General features: G+C 38.6%; 1 protein-coding gene across 1 annotated transcript in view; it reads left to right on the top strand.

The window, feature by feature from the left end:
- Positions 1 to 17614, top strand: part of LOC141490642 (piezo-type mechanosensitive ion channel component 2-like) — a 101009-nt gene extending 83395 nt beyond the window's left edge. The window contains exons 40-46 of the mRNA XM_074190810.1: positions 868 to 1056; positions 2136 to 2228; positions 3113 to 3282; positions 6851 to 6967; positions 11753 to 11832; positions 15526 to 15757; positions 16965 to 17614. Of these exons, the coding sequence (XP_074046911.1) occupies positions 868 to 1056; positions 2136 to 2228; positions 3113 to 3282; positions 6851 to 6967; positions 11753 to 11832; positions 15526 to 15757; positions 16965 to 17241 (1158 nt within the window). The 3' untranslated portion in view covers positions 17242 to 17614. The remainder of the gene's footprint in view (positions 1 to 867; positions 1057 to 2135; positions 2229 to 3112; positions 3283 to 6850; positions 6968 to 11752; positions 11833 to 15525; positions 15758 to 16964) is intronic.
- Positions 17615 to 17907: the final 293 nt, after the last annotated feature.

Here is a 17907-nt window from a genome sequence, read left to right as displayed (position 1 = left end):
GATACTCCTCTTTCCTTCTCATTTTGCAGAATAAGGAAACGAAGGCAAACGGCATTAAGAGACTTGCTCAGTCATACACCTAGTTAGTGTCTGAGGCTGGATTTGATTTCAGGTCCTCCTGACTCAAGGACCAGTACTCTATCCACTTCACCACCTAGCTGCCTCATAGTAATTGCCCTATGTGAGACTGGTTGGCTACTTCTGGGTTTATAGCAGAGTTTGATATAGAATTCTCTGGTCTTGGTGGATGGAGAGGTTATGTAGGAGAGAGGTAAGATTAATGAATTTGGAGTCAGATTATTTCTTTGAAATATATCCCTGTGTGATGTTGAGTAAAGTACATCTTCCCTCCTGCCTTAGTTTCTTTATTTGTAAAATGAATAGAGTTTGAGTTTATTATCTCCAAGGTTCCTTTCAGCTAGAAATTCTGTGATTCCAAATGATACCCTTCCCTTTCCCTCATTCTTTATTCCTCAACCTTGGCATTGAGCCCCTCCCATCCCTGTTACTGAGACCTCTGCTTAACATTCTGTTTAAGGGATTGATAGCCCAGACTATATAATACACTTAACCAAAAGCCATTACTATGCTATCTTTGCTTTCAGCTAGGAACCAGCTACTCCTCAACCCCGGGCATCCTTATTTTTCCTGGGCTCATGGAGCTAGGAAATTATAGGCTCCATGGATCATCCTTCCCTCATTGCATGCCCTTCCTCTCCCTATCAATTTAAACTATTAGCTATTCCTTCTATTTACAATCTGCTTTTGTCCAACCCAAGTAGAACAATCCTTCATCTCCCTAGTTGGTGTAACTTTATTTCTTCCCTTTCCCTGTTTTCCCCTCCCCCACCTTATTCTTTTCTGTAGAAATATCCTCATTCACCAGGGCAACAGAAGAAGAAGATTATAAAATATGGACAAGGAGGTGTTATTACTTTTGCCCTAGTTTTCCTGATGTGGTTCCCACTGGTTTTCATGTCTCTGCTAAAGTCAGTGGGTGGAATAACCAATCAGCCTCTGGATGTCTCCATCAAAATTTCCATCAGTGGTTATGAGGTAAGGATATGAGATAAGAATAAGGAAAATGGTAGGGAGGGAACAGAAAATGGTAGCAGTGAAGAGTTTGATTTAAATTGTCTTTCATGGATCTACATTATTTGTCTCCAGTAAATCTTTCTTAACTCTTTCACTAATTTTTCTGTAAATCAAACCCACTACACCAACCATGTGTATCTTCTCACCTTGCTACTGCATACACTAGATTCACCTAGCCCTGGAGTCTTTGCTTATACCATCCATCTTCTATACTTAGAATTCATTTGTTCCACCTTACTGCCTCTCCTAATTCTTAGGGAATTCCCATTCTTTAGGAGCCATATCCATCTCTGACTACTCCAGCACACACTGATAACCCTCTTCTCTTACCATTTATGGTTTGAACACACAATTTACTATTCACATCCAAAGATATAGAAGAAAACAGCATAGTGTAGTGAAAATGAAAAGAGATTCCACTATTTCATAGCTCTAGAGACTATGGGCAAACCAATCTTCACTTTCCTCATTCAGAAAATGAGGATAGTCATGCTGCCATTAGCTACCTCGCTAGGTTGTTAAGAAGAAACAATGCTATAATAAACTTTAAAGTGCAATAGAAATGGAAGTTATTATTGATCCATCTTTTCCTCTGTGTGTGTGTGTGTGTGTGTGTGTGTGTGTGTGTGTGTGTAGTTTCTTCTGTGAGTCTTCATTCTCCTTGAGGCACTAGCAGGTTCCTTGTGTCTCCACAGTATGCATAGCCCAAAGCTACATACACAATAAGTAGATGGGCAGTGTCCCAAAAGTCTTAGTGTTGTCTTAAACTTTAATAGCTATTAAAATATGCTAATAGATACTAAAGTTTTTCAAAGTTATTAAAGCTTAATATTAAATATCAATATTAAAGCTATTTAGTAGTTATTACAAATTAAAAATACACTTAAATTTTGGGGATACTGTGTAGATACCAGGAATGACCATTGCCAAATAGATGTAATTTCAATGTCATTTTCTTTTCCCCCTTTTCCCCTAGACCCTTTTTACCATGAGTGCTCAGATGTACTTCAATGTTATTTTCTTTCCCCCTTTTTACCTAGTCCCTTTTTACCATGAGTTCTCAGCAACAAAATCTTATTCCGTTTTCTCAAGAAGCATTTGACAACCTGACAACTCAGTATGCTTTTCATCCGGTAAGTGATCCTCAAAGCATCAAGAAATTATCTTCCTATTGCTCTTTTCTTCCTTAGTTTAGTTCACTTAGTGGTGGGAAGGTACAAGGTACAAGCACCAAGAAGGTCCCTCAGATTTTAGATATATTCTCTTGGAGGGCCCTTAAGGATGGTTAAGGAGACCTTGTGCTTTTAGATTAGAAAAGAGCATTTTAGCATTTTGATTTTTTTCCTTTCAATGTTCAGGTGGCATGATGGAAAGATCTCTGGGATAGAACCCAAGGGGATTTGGATTCTAATATCATCCTTGCCATCAGCTTGCTAGGTGACCTTGGGCAAAGTTTATTCTGGTCTTTGGGCCTCAGTTACATCATTATCATCATCACTAACATTGAAAGTTTACAAAGGAATTTGTATTTGTTTCATTACCTTATTTGATCCTCACAACAACATTGTTAGGGAGGAGTAATTATTGTTAACTTCCATTTTCCAAATGAAGAATTAAACCTGAAAAAGAATAAGAGACCTACCCAGGGTCACACAACTAGTTATATTTCTGAGACAGGATTCAAACTCATGTCTTGCTGAGTCCAAGTCCAACAGTATATCCATCATTCTATCTGCCTTTATGTATGAGAGGCTTTCATCATGGACCCTTCTGGCAATCTGGTGAAGTTTTTGGAGACGTTCTCAGAATGTCTTTAAATGTATAAGGTAAAATGGATAGGATTAAAAGAAACCTGATTTTATTGAAATATAGTTATCAAAATATCAAAAATAAAAAATTTATAATCTCATGTTGATGGTCTTTATGGTCCAGGGCTCATGTTTTAGGATTAAACAGTTCATACTATCTGCTTTCCTTTCTCTTTCCTCCCTTCCACCTCTTTGCCCCCTCCCCCCAGGCTGCTATGCAGTTCATATCAAACTATTACCCAGAGGATATCACTGTGGCAAAGATCAAAAGTCATGCCAGCCTGCTCTGGAACATCAGCCCTGCCAACCGGGCAGCCATGATCACTGAGCTCTCCACTGCCACAGCTATTTATGTTACCTTAATATGGACCATTCAGAGGTAATGAGATCGTGCCCATTCAGGACACTTTCTCCATAGACCTTCAGTGGGGCATGCTTCAGGCTCTGGTAGGAGTCTCCCAGAGGTGAATTTGCAGCATCAAGGACTCCTGAGGAAGGTCAAGGCCAGAGTTAAAACACTAGATAGGTGCCTGGTTTGGGTTGGACACTTGCTAGTAAAGGAATCAACCAGAATTAGAAGTTAGGTCTTCTCTCTAAATCCAGTGCTTTTTTCCATTACATTCTCTGAAAAATTACTCTTCATACATGCATATGCAATTAGTATTATATACCCAGTTGGAGGTATACTTTAAGTCATTCCCTCAGCAATGAAGATGGTTGTATATATCCTGGCAATCATCACATACAAAGGGGAAAGGTGGTTCATTGGATCAAAGATTTTGAAGCAGAACTCTCCATTTTGTGGATGATGAAATTGAGATTCTGAGAGACTAAATTACTTATCCAAAATCACTTAACTCATTTCAAAGAAGGGATTTGAAACAGGTCCTCTGGTTTGTGGGGCATCTAGGTGGTGCAGTGGATAGAGTGCTGGACCTGGAGTAAGGAAGATCTGAGTTTGAATCTAGCCTCAGACCTTGGGCAAGTCATTTATCCCTGTTTGTCTCAGTTTCTTCATCTGTAAAATAAACTAGAAAAGGAAATGGCAAACCACTCCACTATCTTTGCCAAGAAAACCCCACATGAGGGTCAACAAAGAGTCAGGACACAGCTGAAAAACAGCAGCGACAACAACTTCTGGTTTGCAAGTTCCCACTACACCATGCTACTTCTTCCTTTTTCTAATGAAATTTGTAGTTCAGGAATATGCATCATAATAATATTAACATTAAGAATACACATATATATATATCTTAAGATTTATAAAGTGCCTAATATAATTATATAATTTGATTCTCACAATTCAATGAAGTTAAGCATTATTAGTATCACATTTTATAGATGGAAACTGAGGCTCAGCAAGATGAAGTGACTTGTTAATAGTCAAACAGCTAGTGTATGAATTAAGATTTGATCCCAGTTAGCAGTACCCAAGTTTATGAACCATAGAATATTAGAGCTAGATAGTCAGAGATCACCTAGTATCATTGACTTATTATTAAAAAGATGAAACTGAGACATGGAGAGGCAAGTCAACTAGGCCAAAGTTACACAAATAGGAAGTGGCAGGACTCAACCCTGGTCTTCTGACTACATAGTCAGTGCTCTTTCCCCCTTCTATCATTCTGCCTCCTAAAATGCATCCATCATACCAGAACTTTCATGATTTAAACAAAGTCATTTCTGAGAACTTGTATAGTCTCTTTGGAACTGTATAGTTGAGAGTTAACATGGCCCCATTACCAGCTTGTCTGTGTGTATACTGTCCCATTCCTGATCACATGCAGAATCTTCTCATGTATACACTGACTGGTTTGTATCTCTGATGAATAAACATAAGGAGAAAGTTAACATCAACCCACCCATAGATAATTATAATCTTCTGATTATTATAATTATATTTATTATTATAATTATTTTATAATTATCATTATACATTTTTCTATTTATATTATATAATTAATATAAATATTTATATTTTATAATTATAATTAGTAATTATAATCTTCTGATATTCCTAGCTAATATTACCCACAAATAAGGTTATGATTCCCTATATAGGCAGTGGGAGAAAGGAAGGCTGGAAGTTCAATTATCCAACTAGAACTGGTCAGTTAGTCCCCAATGGGCAGCTTCCTTTACTAGGATTTAAGATTAAGATCAATGGGGAAAAGTAGCAGAGATGCTGGTTTGAGCCATAATCATGATCCCAAAGTGACCCAATGACTACCATGGGCAAGTCACATCACTTCGATGTTTCCTCATCAGCAAACCTCACAGAATTATTCTAAGGAAAGTACACATGTCTCCCAAATGCTTGCTTTCAATGGTTTGGTACAAACATCCCTACTGTTTAGAAGCTATACTCTGCTGATGGGAGGCCAGGGGACATAGACAGCATCTGTTTTATTTCTAGCCCCAGCTGTGAAGACTGAATTTAGAAGGATGGTTGTGTTATTCCCCCAGTCACAGAAAGAACCCCAAGTTCTTTTTGCCTTCCCCATGCCTAGGCTGACAGCGCTACTGCTCTTATCCCCTTAACATTTACTTGCTCTGTAAAACAAAACAAAAAAATCTTCAAATTTTTGAAAGTTTTTATATCTTGTTTTTTTTCCGATTACATGTAAAAATCATTTTAAACATTCATTTTTTAAAAAAAAGTTTGAGTTCCAAATCTTTCCCTCCTTTTCTCCCTCCCTAAATTGTTAGGAAAGCATAGAAGAGAGGGGTGGCATAGTAACTAGATAGAGCACAGATCCTGGAGTGAAGGGGGGACCTATTTTCAAATCCATCTTGAGACACTTACTTGCTGTGTGACCCTGGGCAAGTCACTTCACTTAATCCTTATTGCCCTGTTTGAGGTTTTCAAAAATGTTTTTTTTAAGGGCAGATTAGTTGAGAAAAACTGTGTGTATAGTTTTTATATTTTAAACTTGAAAGAAGCCTTATGGACTGCCAGATTGTTGATGTAATTACCACACCCTATGGCCCCTCTGGTGCCTTCAGATGGCTCTTTTTAAAACTTTTCTTTCTCTTCTCTGATGTAATACTCTGCTCTTTTTGTCTGTAATCTTGCCCTTGACTGTCTTTGCACCATTCATGGCTGAACAGCTGCAGTCTCTTTGTTGTGACAGTTGTATTCATATCTTAGGACCATAGAATTTAAGGGATGAGAAGAACCTTATAGAGGTCATCTGGTCCAATCCTCTCCCTTTACTGAAGATCATAGAGGAGAAATGACTTGGTCAAGGTCACACAATTATGGCAGAACTAGGATTTGAAACCAGGTCTTATGATTATAAATCCAATAGGGTTTTTTCCCATTATACCACACTGTCTAATTTCTAAAAGTTACTCTTAAGCAACACCTTTAATCAATGTGCCTATTTAATTTGCTCAGAAGCAGTTATCTCCATACTATATAGAATTTCAGGGGTGATGTTAAAGTTCAAATCTCAGTACTATTACTTATCGTTAATAAGACCTTTGGCAAGTCCTTCCCCACTCCCCACCCCTTGACCTCATTTTCTCCATGTGTAAAGTAAGGGAGTAGTAGGTTTGAATATGATGACCCATAATGCCTTTTCCAGCATTAATTCTATCTATGATCAAGTGGGACTGAGGCAAGAAAAGCACAGAATGGAAAAGAGAACAAACTCCCTCCAGTAGTGTCCTTTCTCTCCCGCCACTCCCCAACTTTCTTTGGCTCATATGCGCTGGGGTAGCTTGGGTGGGGTGTCCCCAAGGATGTGCCTGGGCTAGAGCAGCTCATATTTTGAGGCTAGAAGCAATTAAAATTTCATTTCCTTTCAGTTGTCTGGTTGTGGCAGCTGGGGAAGGGAGGCTGGATGCAAAATTTGAGTTAGAGCTTGGGAGGGGGGCAGGAAACAGCTCTTTAGCTGGGCCTAACTCAGCATTCCTCACTGAACTTCATTCTCCCTTTTCAGGAATGTCTCTATAGTCAAGAATGTTGAAGCATCCGGCAAATACACAGTGTGTTACAAAGATAAGGAAATGAGAGATCAAATTGTCCAAATGCTTACCCACATTAGGAATGAGCCCATGTAAGTATTTCCATCCTCTTTTTGTAGCTCCTGTAAACTATGGCCTGTTTTTTTTTTTGTTTGTTTTTTGTGTTGTTTTGTTTTTTTGCTGAGCATAACAAAATAGTTGAAGATGCTGCAGAAAATAAAAGATTTTTTTTTAAATTTTGGTCATATTTCCCATTAATCACATTCTATGTCTTCATAAAGTAAAACTTGAATTTCTCTTTAGAACTTGTTTTTGTTGTTTGTCCTTCAATCTTGAAGAGAACCATGATTTCAGGAAGCATATATCATGACTTGAAAGGGAAATAGAATTTAGTGAGGAAGGGCTGTGTAAAATCATTAGCCTCACTCCTCTGGATCCCTCTGGGTCCAGTGACAAGGTATAGACAGCACAACTGGAGATGGCCCCAGAGGGAGATCCTGACCTTTTGGAACTAAGGTCTTTTTGAGCAAAGATCAGTTTATCTGAGGCAAGTCCATTCAGTGATTATATAAGAAAAATAAAAATAAAATAAAATCAATCTGGGAAGGAAAGACCTTCATGGTTTCTGTCCAAAACTGAAACAAATTGCTATTTATACTAACACTGAACCATTAGAATCTAAACAATGAGTAAGTGAGGCTTGGACTGGAACCTATTAATAAGAGCCAGAGTGATTTGGGTTTAAGGCATAGTCCATAAAAAAGAAATCTAGGGGAGGCTAGGTGGTGCAGTGGATAGAGCACTGGCCCTGGAGTCAGGAGGACCTGAGTTCAAATCAGGCCTCAGGCACTTAATAATTACCTAGCTGTGTGACCTTGGGCAAGTCACTTAACCCCATTGCCTTGCAAAAAAACCTTAAAAAAAAAAAAGAAATCTAACCTGAAAACTCAAAATATCTTACTAGGTTTCAGTGATCAAAATTTATATTCTTTTGGGCAGAACACCCACAGAGCACCCTCTCCAGAGGGAGAGGAGGGAAAGAAGGATTGAAAGAACAAGAAAAGGAAGGAAGGAAGATGAGGGAAGGAAGAAAGGAAGAAAGGAGAGGGAGAAAGGGAAGGAGGAAGAAGGGGAGGAAGGAAGGGAGGGAAGGAAGAAGGGAGAAAGGGAAAACTGAAGGAAGGGAAGGAGTTGTGTCCAGTTGCCCAGGGGGTAGCTACTATTACAAGGATTTGGGATTAGTAGCAATAGGAAAAAGTAGTAAAGATGCAGGTTTGGGCCCTATTAATAATCAAAGCTGTCCCCAAGTGAATTGTCAGTTCCTGGTGACTGGAAGCATCCAAGTGGAAGAGGCTATATATGTTAGGCATGTTGCAGAGGGCATTCATTTAGGTATAGTTTGATCAAGCTGACCTCCTTGGGCCTTTAGAGCTGTGAGACTTGGTGATTCTAATAGATGTGTCTACTACTCTCACTCTCTCTTTTTTTTTAGTTTTTTTTTTTTTAACAAGGCAATGGGGTTAAGTGACTTGCCCAAGGCCATACAGCTAGGTAATTATTAAGTGTCTGAGGCCTGATTTGAACTCAGGTACTCCTGATTCCAGGGCTGGTGCTCTATCCACTGCACCTCCTAGCTGCCCCTGTCTAATAGCTTTTTAGATGAATTAATGACATGTTTAACCAAATATAGCCTGCAAATGATTTTATAAATATCCAGATGGCCCTTCTGACCTCATTCCCTTTAAAACAATGAAGTTCCTTTTTTCCAGAACCTCTTTTGGACCAGAAGACATGGATGGATCTTCCTGATCCTAGGGTTCTTTTTTTTAACCTTCTGAAAACTCTAACCTCTGATAGAGTTTTATTCTACTATTATTTAAAACAATTTTCTTCTATTTTCTCCCCTTTCAATTCCAAAGCACCTTCCAAAGTCAACTTTCATAAATTAATCATAATAATATTTGCACCTCTACTCTCACAGGATTGTTGCAAGGAAAATGCTAATGTCTCAAAAGGGTTCCATGTAAGGGTGAGGATGGTTTGTAGCAAACTCATCCCTGTTGCTTAAGAACTTCCCTCCTCACTTTTCTCTAATAGTTCCCAGGAATCCTACCAATGAAGAGGTCTCTGAGAATACATTACCACCTGCTGCAAGGTTGGACTGTGAGAGAAGGCCTCAAAGGATCTAATCATGAATCTCTCTTAATGTCCTTTCCTTTCACCTTTGATACTTGACTTGGATTCATTCCTCAAAGTTTAGTATACTCCAACCTCTTAGACTTGCTCCTCCCAGTGATGTTTAATCATTAGTTGTTGATGTAACCCTACCCCAACAGGCTGCTTTCTTACAAATTTAACCCAATCCCATAGTGTCCCACTGCAGATCTGCCTGAATTGCATTTTCCATTGTGCCCTCTGGGATACCTGTTCTATAATTCATCTTAAACCAATTCCTTTCTCCTTTTATTTTCTGAAAATGGTTCTGAAAACTGATTCCTCCTAATAATACTTTCACCCTAATTTCAGTACTGGCTAGACTTCCTCATATCTCAGGTCAAAAATGAGAGAATCAGTCTTCTTTCCCCCAGTTCCCATTTCTAAATTCTCCTCTTCATGTTATATAAATATATTATCCATTCCATAACTTACTGGTTGTTAACTTGACTCCTAGGACATTCCCTTCTTTCCTTTAATGAAGTCAATGCCTGGCTCAAAGTCTTTCCTCTATATTCTGTTCTCATTTTACAAATGTCCTAACTTTCTAGTTCCACAGTCAATTCAGTTCCCATGACCTACTCCTTGACTTCACTTCACTTAAATGAAGAGATTCCCTTGTTCTTTACATCACTCATGGGTACGTATTCTCTTCTACATTCATTTACCCCAGTACTCCTTTATCTTATCACAATCTTTTATCATCCTATGTTTGCCTATACCCTCTGACCATTACATCTGATATTCATACTCATTCCCTTTACTCCTTTTCCAGGCCATTACCCTTACACTGGCTACTTTTCCTCATATCTCATCTACCTTTTTTTTTTTTACCTTTCTGGAATGGGAAAGAACTGGAAGAAATCATGAAACCATGCAGAATGAGTTCAACTACACAATTATGTCATCTAATCTCAACTGAGTTCTCCCTAGGCAAAACAATTGTTCCACTCATTCCTAATTAATTTGCTATCTTATTCTCCACAACAGTTGTTCTAAACCTTCTCATCTCTTCTCAGTCTACTACAGCAACCCCACCCCTATCCTGTTTGCTGAAGACGTTGTCTCATATTTCACTGAAAAAGTAAAATGAAAGTCATTCCCCAAGAGACCCCCCTCCTCCATCTCTCATCACTCAAACATCCTCCTCCACTATCTACTTCTTCAATCTAGTCTTGGATCAAGAAGTGGACTTTTTCCTTGCCAAAGACAAATATGAACCTTTGATCCTTTCTTTTCTTATCTTCTCTAACAGATTAACCCCATTTACTTTTATCTTCAGTCTCTATCTATTGATTTTTCCCTGATGCTTACAAACATGATCATATCTTGCCCATCCTTAAAACAAATCCTTCATATGATCTGACCATCCCTGCTAGTTATCATCCTATATCTCTTCTTTCCTCAGTTGAACTCTTTGAGAATGTCATTTATACCAGCTACTTCTGCTTTCTCTACTCTCTCTCCTAAATCCTCTGTAATCTAGTTTCAGATCTATTCAACTGAAACACTCTTTCAAAATTTACCAATGATTTCTTTATTACCAAATCTAATGGTCTTTTCTCAGTCTTTAAACTTCTTGACCTCATTGAAGCACTAACACCATTGATCATCTCCTAGACACTTTCCTCTCTAAGATTTCATAACACTTCTTTTTCCTGGTTTTAATCTGTTCAAATGCTCCATTTTAATCTCCTTGGCTGGTTGTTCATCTATGCCACATCTGCTGTGACTATGGCTCTTCCTTAAGACTTTGCCACAATCTTCTCTTTTCACTCTATACTTTTCACTCATCAGTCTCATGATTCAATTATCAAATCATTTCTAGATCTCTCCTGAGTTAGTCTAACATTACCATCTGCCTTTTGGACATATCAAACTGAATGTTACATGGGCATCCCAAACTTAACACATACAAAATCGAATTCATTCTCTCCCCCCACTCAACTTCCCATCCTATCATTGTTGGGAGGATGACTATCCTCCCAGTCACTCTAGCCTATAACTTTTCTGACCCTCAGTGTCTCACATCTATACTGCTGCACTCACCTTCCACTTGGTTTCTTGACCTCAACACTCTCCCCACTCCAATCTATCTTCTACCCAGTTGCTGAAGTGAGTTTTCTAGAGAGAAGATCTGATGATTTCACTCTCCCCTACTCAATAAATTCCAGTATTTCCATTTTACCTGATGGTCATTTAAAGCTCTTCCTAACCAAACCGTTCCTATTTTCTAGCTGTTTCACAGCTATAGGACTAGAGTCACCCTGTTGATCTAGATGGCTTCTGGCCTTCCCAGCATATCAAAATCCATATATCTTAATTTCACAAACCTCTGTCTCATGACATGGAAAAGAATGAGTCCAGTCACCAAATTCTTAGCTTCTAGATGTTTAAAAGTATGTGAGAGAGGGAAAGCAGAGATTGAGATGTAAGAAGTCTTTAGAAATAATTTCATTTTCTTTTTAGGAAAAACATTACAATAATTTATTAAAACTGTAAGACTAACAAAACCCAAAATTATTATTTCATTTTTAAAAGCAATTTCATTTAAGTAGCTGCTAGCATCACCATCAGTTTATTAGCATATTTTACATTGTGATTATGATGAAGTAAAACAAAATAATGAGTTGAGAAATTTTTTTTTTCTTCTGCCACCAAAGAACTCTTCCTGGTCTGATTCCCAAAGCTCTAAGGACAACAGCTGGAACAGAAGCTAAGATTGCTCATCGGTTGGAAGTTGGTAAGGCATTAAGTCCAATGGTCAGACTCATTTATGGCCCCAAATGCTAAGGAGGGGGGTCTCTTTCCTTTGGACCTTTTAGTATGCTTTTGAACTTTTTGAGCCTTGCCCCTAACTGAACTTGGTCATGTCTGTGATTCCTCCCAATTGAGGAAGACACTTTGCTTAAAGTTATAGGACTAATTAGTTTTGTCAATAAAAAACTGCAGTATTAAAAGGCAGAGAGTGGGAGGAAAGTCATAGAATTGACTGCTAATGTTGTGAGGTCTTCACGAAGGATTGTAAAAAGAAAAAAATCCTGACTCTTACATTTCGTGTAATCTTAGATAAATCACTTTACCACCAATAAATAATAAAATTCTATCTAGAATTGAGTTTAAAATAAAAGACAAACAGAGCAACACTCACATATTTAATGTTTGATAGACCTGTTATATCTTTCATGCATGAAAGAGGAATCCACAAGGGTATGCTCAAAGAGAGCATCTTGAGGATCACTTTTATTTCACTGGTATGGTGAGAAGGCTGGGTTTTCAGTAGGTGGGATCTTTAGTACTTGTCTATCAAAGAATTCCCAGCTGTGTCTTGGGTCAGTATGCTGAGGATTTCCATCAATAATTTCATTAACTTCAGAAATGATCCCTCCTTTCTCCTGACCATGGATTTTATCAGTTATGCTAAAAGATTTTTATAAGCATGGGTATAGGTGTCTTGGGTCAGTATGCTGAGGATTTATATCAATAATTTCATTAACTTCAGAAATGATCCCTTCTTTCTCCTGACCATGGATTTTATCATTTATGCTAAAAGATTTTTATAAGCATGGGTATAGGTCAAAGTAAATGAGGGTAAGGGTGGGGGATGTAGGCCTTATCTTTTGGAATTTAGGAACTCTAAAACAGAATGCACACATTCAATTGTAAATTGATTTAGATACTAAGATTCTTTAGATGGGGGACTGGGGAGAGAGAAATGTAGGGCCTTTTGGCTGTATAAGTCTCTTGAAATCATTTGGTCTGCTATTGCCATGGCAACCACAGGTGGGCCTCAAAATTCAATAAATCTAGGAGCTTTTAGAGGTGAATTAAATGTTTCACTAAATATAGCAGGCTAATTTTTAAGTTTATAATTTTGTATGACCCTTGAATGATGTTATAAATATCCAAATGGTCCTTGGGCAGAAAAAAAGCCTCTGCTCCCGTATTTAAGTGAACAATGACCTTTCCACCCAACTTGTCTTAGAGGTACAAAGAAGTTAAACATATTCTTATAAAGGTACCATTCATGGTTCATATATCATAGGCCTCTGTTTATTCTTTTTTTTTTTTTTAGGTTTTTGCAAGGGAAATGGGGTTAAGTGGCTTGCCCAAGGCCACACAGCTAGGCAATTATTAAGTGTCTGAGACCAGATTTGAACCCAGGTACTCCTGACTCCAGGGCCGGTGCTTTATCCACTGCTGGGCTACATATCTAAATCAGTGATTCTTTGATATTGGTTTTGCTCATATTAGTAATTCTGACACCCTGGGAGGCAGCAGAGCAGACTAACAATAATTACAACCCAAAACAATGTCCTATTTCGGGGGCAGCTAGGTGGCGTAGTGGATAAAGCACCGGCCCTGGAGTCAGGAGTACCTGGGTTCAAATCTGATCTCAGACACTTAATAATTGCCTAGCTGTGTGGCCTTGGGCAAGCCACTTGGCCCCGTTTGCCTTGCAAAAACCTAAAAAAAAAAAAAGTCCTATTTCTCCTGTTGCCTTAATTTATTTTTTTCTTTAAAAAGGTATTTTGAAGCAAACAATTGACTATATATATATATATATATATATATATATATATATATATACTGTAGAGGATTATACAAGAAACTGAATCACTATGTATCTTTTTTCACATATATTATACATTCATATTCAAATTTCAGTTTTCCTTGTCTGCAAATCCTCTCCTCTTCCCATTTTTTGTTTCTTGAGAATTCTATTTTTTTTCCTCTACTCTCCTTTTTATTTCATTCTACTTTAAGTTCATCACCTCAATGTCATTGGTAGCTTTGGACTTTAAAAAAAGAGACTAGAAAGAAACTTGTTTATTTCCTATATGGTTTGTTCACTGGACCTGTGATTTTTTTTTCTTCATGTTAGGAATTCCTGTTGAGGAACTTTCTCTACAAATGTGAAGTAATATTTTTTCAGTTTCTAGTCACAAGGTACTAAGTCTTATAGACTAGGCCACTAGGAAGGGTGAGTTACCCAAGGTCACAGGAAGGATTTAAACTTAGATTTTTCCCAACTCTACAGATATCTATTTATTAGGTCTTATTACCACTTCTACCTTAGAACTTTTAGGGCCTCCACTTTAGTTTCCTCTCTATTAATCTCTCTGCAATCTGACTTTATTTGACTAAAACTCTTTTCTCAAATTTACCAATAATCTCTTAATTTCTAAATCTAATGGTTTGTCTTTCCTCATTCTTTGTGATCTTTAATGCTAATCACCAAGGTTCTCTTCTATGATGCTAATCTCTCCTAATCCTCCTTTTCAGGTTCCTCTGCAGTATCAGTTGGGTTATACCTTGAGTATTCCTCTGGGGTTTTAGAAGGGCTATCTTTCCTTCTATTATTTCCCTTGATGACCTCACTTCCCAAGGATTCATTTTGATGCAGATGATTCTCAGATCTGTTTGTCTAGTGCAGACCTCTCTCTCAACTACTAGTCTAGATTCTCCAATCACCAATTAATTACACATCTCAAAATGCAGGTTAGACATTCTAAACTCCACTGGCCCCAAACTGAACTCCTTATCTTTCCTCTCAAACCTTTCCCTCTTACCAATTTCCTTATAACTGGCAAGTGTACTAGCATCTTTCCTGTCACCCAGGCTCTCAACAACATCCTCACTTCCTCAGTCTCACCCCATCCCAGTCTCTCATCCAATAGGTTAAGTCCTGGTTTCTACCTTCTAACACCTCTATCAATGCCCTCTTTTCTCCTCTAACACTGCCACCACCCTGTAGGAGGTCCTTTTCAGCTCACACCCAGACTGGTGAAATACTTGTTGGTTGATCTCTACTTCAACCTCCCTACCACTGCCTCAAGTTCATTCTTCACTAGGCTGTCAGATTGATCTTTCTAAAGCAACCTGAATATGCCATCGCCTAGGTTGTGATTATGAGTGTGTGTGTGTTATTTCTTCCATTAGACAGTGAATGAAAGCAGAGACATTTTTTGAGGGTGGGGAAATGAGGCTAGGGTGGAATACCTTTGTTTGTATCCCCAGAATTCAGCACACTTCTTGAATATAATAGATGCTTAATGCTTTTTGAAAGCCTTACATTTCACAATGATTTGCCTTTTTTTCACTATTGATCTTAATATTAATTTTTTTAATAATTTGCAATTCTTTTGAGAATTGTTTATAGTCTTAATTAAGAGAATGGCTTTGGTCTCATATCTATTAGCCATTTATGTATCAATAGCCTATCTTTATTGGAGATGTCTGATGAAGATTCTACACCCCCATCACTGCTTTCCTTATTAAAGGTTTATAGTCAAAACTAGAAAAGACCTTAGAGATCAAGTCCAGCCCAGATGAAGAAACTGAGGTGCAGTTAACTTGTCCAGGCCCTTGAAGAATTGAGAAGTTAGTCTACCTTGAAGTAAGTCTTTGGTGGATCTTGTTTGTCTTTCTACAGTACATTCTGAAAAACCCCAGGATATTGACAGGCTGGCTTTCTACCGAAACATCACCATCCATCTGCAGCAGCAGGTGGCCAATGCCTCATCCTCCGGAACCACTGAGTGGTGGGTCATCCAAGAGTGGAGGCCCAGCTGTGCAAAGAACCAAGGCTGCAGTCGGGACCTCGAGATGGTTATCTACAGTGACAAAGTTAGCCCCCAGAGCTTGGGCTTCCTTGCAGGATATGGGTAAGAAATCAAGTCTCTCCTGGGGTGTGCTTTCCTATTTGGAAAGGGCCCAGGTTGTCCTTAGGATGCCACAGAAGGGGTCAGCAGCTTCTGAAGTATTGAATAAGCAAAAAACCAGTGACAGCATTGCAAGAAGTCCATAGGTACTGAATCCAATTTCATCCATTTTATAGATGGGGAAAAGGCCCAGAGAAAGGCAGACTTTTCTAGTTACACAAAAAGCTAGAAAAAAACCAGAAAGAACTCAGAGAATTCAAGTCTCTGAAGCTTGGAACTTTAAGTTAACAAAGTTTAACAGTATTTGAAATTTTATGAAGATTCTATTAGATGTAGAAGCATGCTCCCCATGTGCATTGTCAAAGTGTTTACTGATAGAAGACCTTGCTTCAAAGCCTTCCTCTCATACACTCTGGCTGAGTGTCCCTGGACAGGTCACTTTGTTTCACCACATAGTTGCACTCCAGAACTGGCTGTTCTACTCATCTGCTGGATGCTTTTGGGCAAAACATTACACTTTTCGGGTCCTTGATATATCCAATCCCAATAAAAGAAGTCCAACCCTACCTTCCAAAAATTTCATTAGCAAAAATGAAAGGAGAGATGGGCTTTCTAAAAGGATGGTATTGATTACTGAATCTGAACTCCTATTTAGCTTTAGTGACAAGTATAAAGTTTTTGTTCTTTTTTAGAAATAATTGGATTGCTTGCATTTTGCTTCTTCAAAAATTGAGGTATTCTTAGGTTCAGTCATACAGCTTCACCAGAACATTTTTGGGTTTTGCTTTTAAGTTAGGTTGTTGCACCAGGATAGGTTAGCAATTTCCCAAATGCAATCAATACATTCCCTATTCTATGCAATTTTGGGCCCAATTCATCCCCCTGCAACATACATACATATACACACACACACACACACACACACACACACACACACACTCTCATATACACATACAAACATATACAATTTTGAGAAGAATCATTGTGTAGTAGATAAGAGTTAGATTTGGAGTAAGGGGAAATCTGGGTTCAAATCTTGCTTCAAATTTTGTGAACAAATCCTTTAAAACTGTTAAGGAATGGATGGACTGGGATTAATGTCAACAGAAGTTCTCATTTACCTAAGAATAATAATTGTGGCAAGGGCTAGAATGTTTCCAATCACATAGTAAAGGGCTTTTTTTTTTTGCCCTCCCTTTCTCCCTCACAGTATCGTCGGGTTGTACGTGTCTGTTGTCATGGTTGTTGCTAAGTTTATCCGGGAACACTTCAATGGCATCTCCCGATCCATCATGTATGAGGAGCTCCCCAATGTGGACCGCATCCTCAAGCTCTGTACCGACATCTTCCTGGTCAGGGAAATGGGTGATCATGAGCTAGAGGAGCAACTCTTCTCCAAGCTCATCTTTTTGTATCGTTCCCCAGAGACCATGATCAAGTGGACCCGAGAGGCCCAGTCCCTTCCCCAGCATCCAGTGGATCAGTGATCTGGGTCCTAGCAATCATGCAGGATCACACATGGCTACCCTCCTCAAGTACCCATCTGCATTCCTTCCTAAAATCTAGTTCTCAGAGCACAAAGAACAAATTTCTTACAGTTGATGACCTTATGGTAGGGTAATAATGCACTTGGCCCTTGGCCAAAGCTGAAGCAAGGAAAACACTTCTCAGCTGCTGTTAACTGTTATTAACAGGGAAAGCAAATGAAGGTGACTTAGAGGAATATTTGTCTTATGATTTTTGCTAAGAGGAAGGCCAGTGGATGGCACTGGATAGTCATCTGACAGGCCATACCCCTCCTTCCTTGGAATAGACTTGTATGTCCCCTATTCTTTGGCATGGCAGATAATAAAGGTGTCTTGAAATCTCTTGCATTGTCATTTAATTCTTCAGGTGGCGCTAGCTCAATTAGACTGTAAGCTCTATTAAAGAGCAGGAACTCCCTACATTATAGAATAACCGAGAAATCAGTTGCTCAATAAATGGTGTTGATGAACAAAGGAAGAGTCACTTTTCTCTCTCAAAAAAGGGAAACACCAGGAGCTTCAGAGGGGACATACAATTCTGGACTGCTTTGTGCACAAGTTACAATTTTAAGAAGAGGCCAGCTATTCAAATCTCAGTCTATAAAGAAAAGTCTGGCCTCTCCTCTT

Source organism: Macrotis lagotis, chromosome 1, assembly GCF_037893015.1.
Source record: "Macrotis lagotis isolate mMagLag1 chromosome 1, bilby.v1.9.chrom.fasta, whole genome shotgun sequence".
Taxonomy (NCBI): Eukaryota; Metazoa; Chordata; class Mammalia; order Peramelemorphia; family Peramelidae; genus Macrotis; species Macrotis lagotis.
Note: the sequence above shows the minus strand (reverse complement) of the source record. Positions and strands in the feature narration are given on the sequence as shown.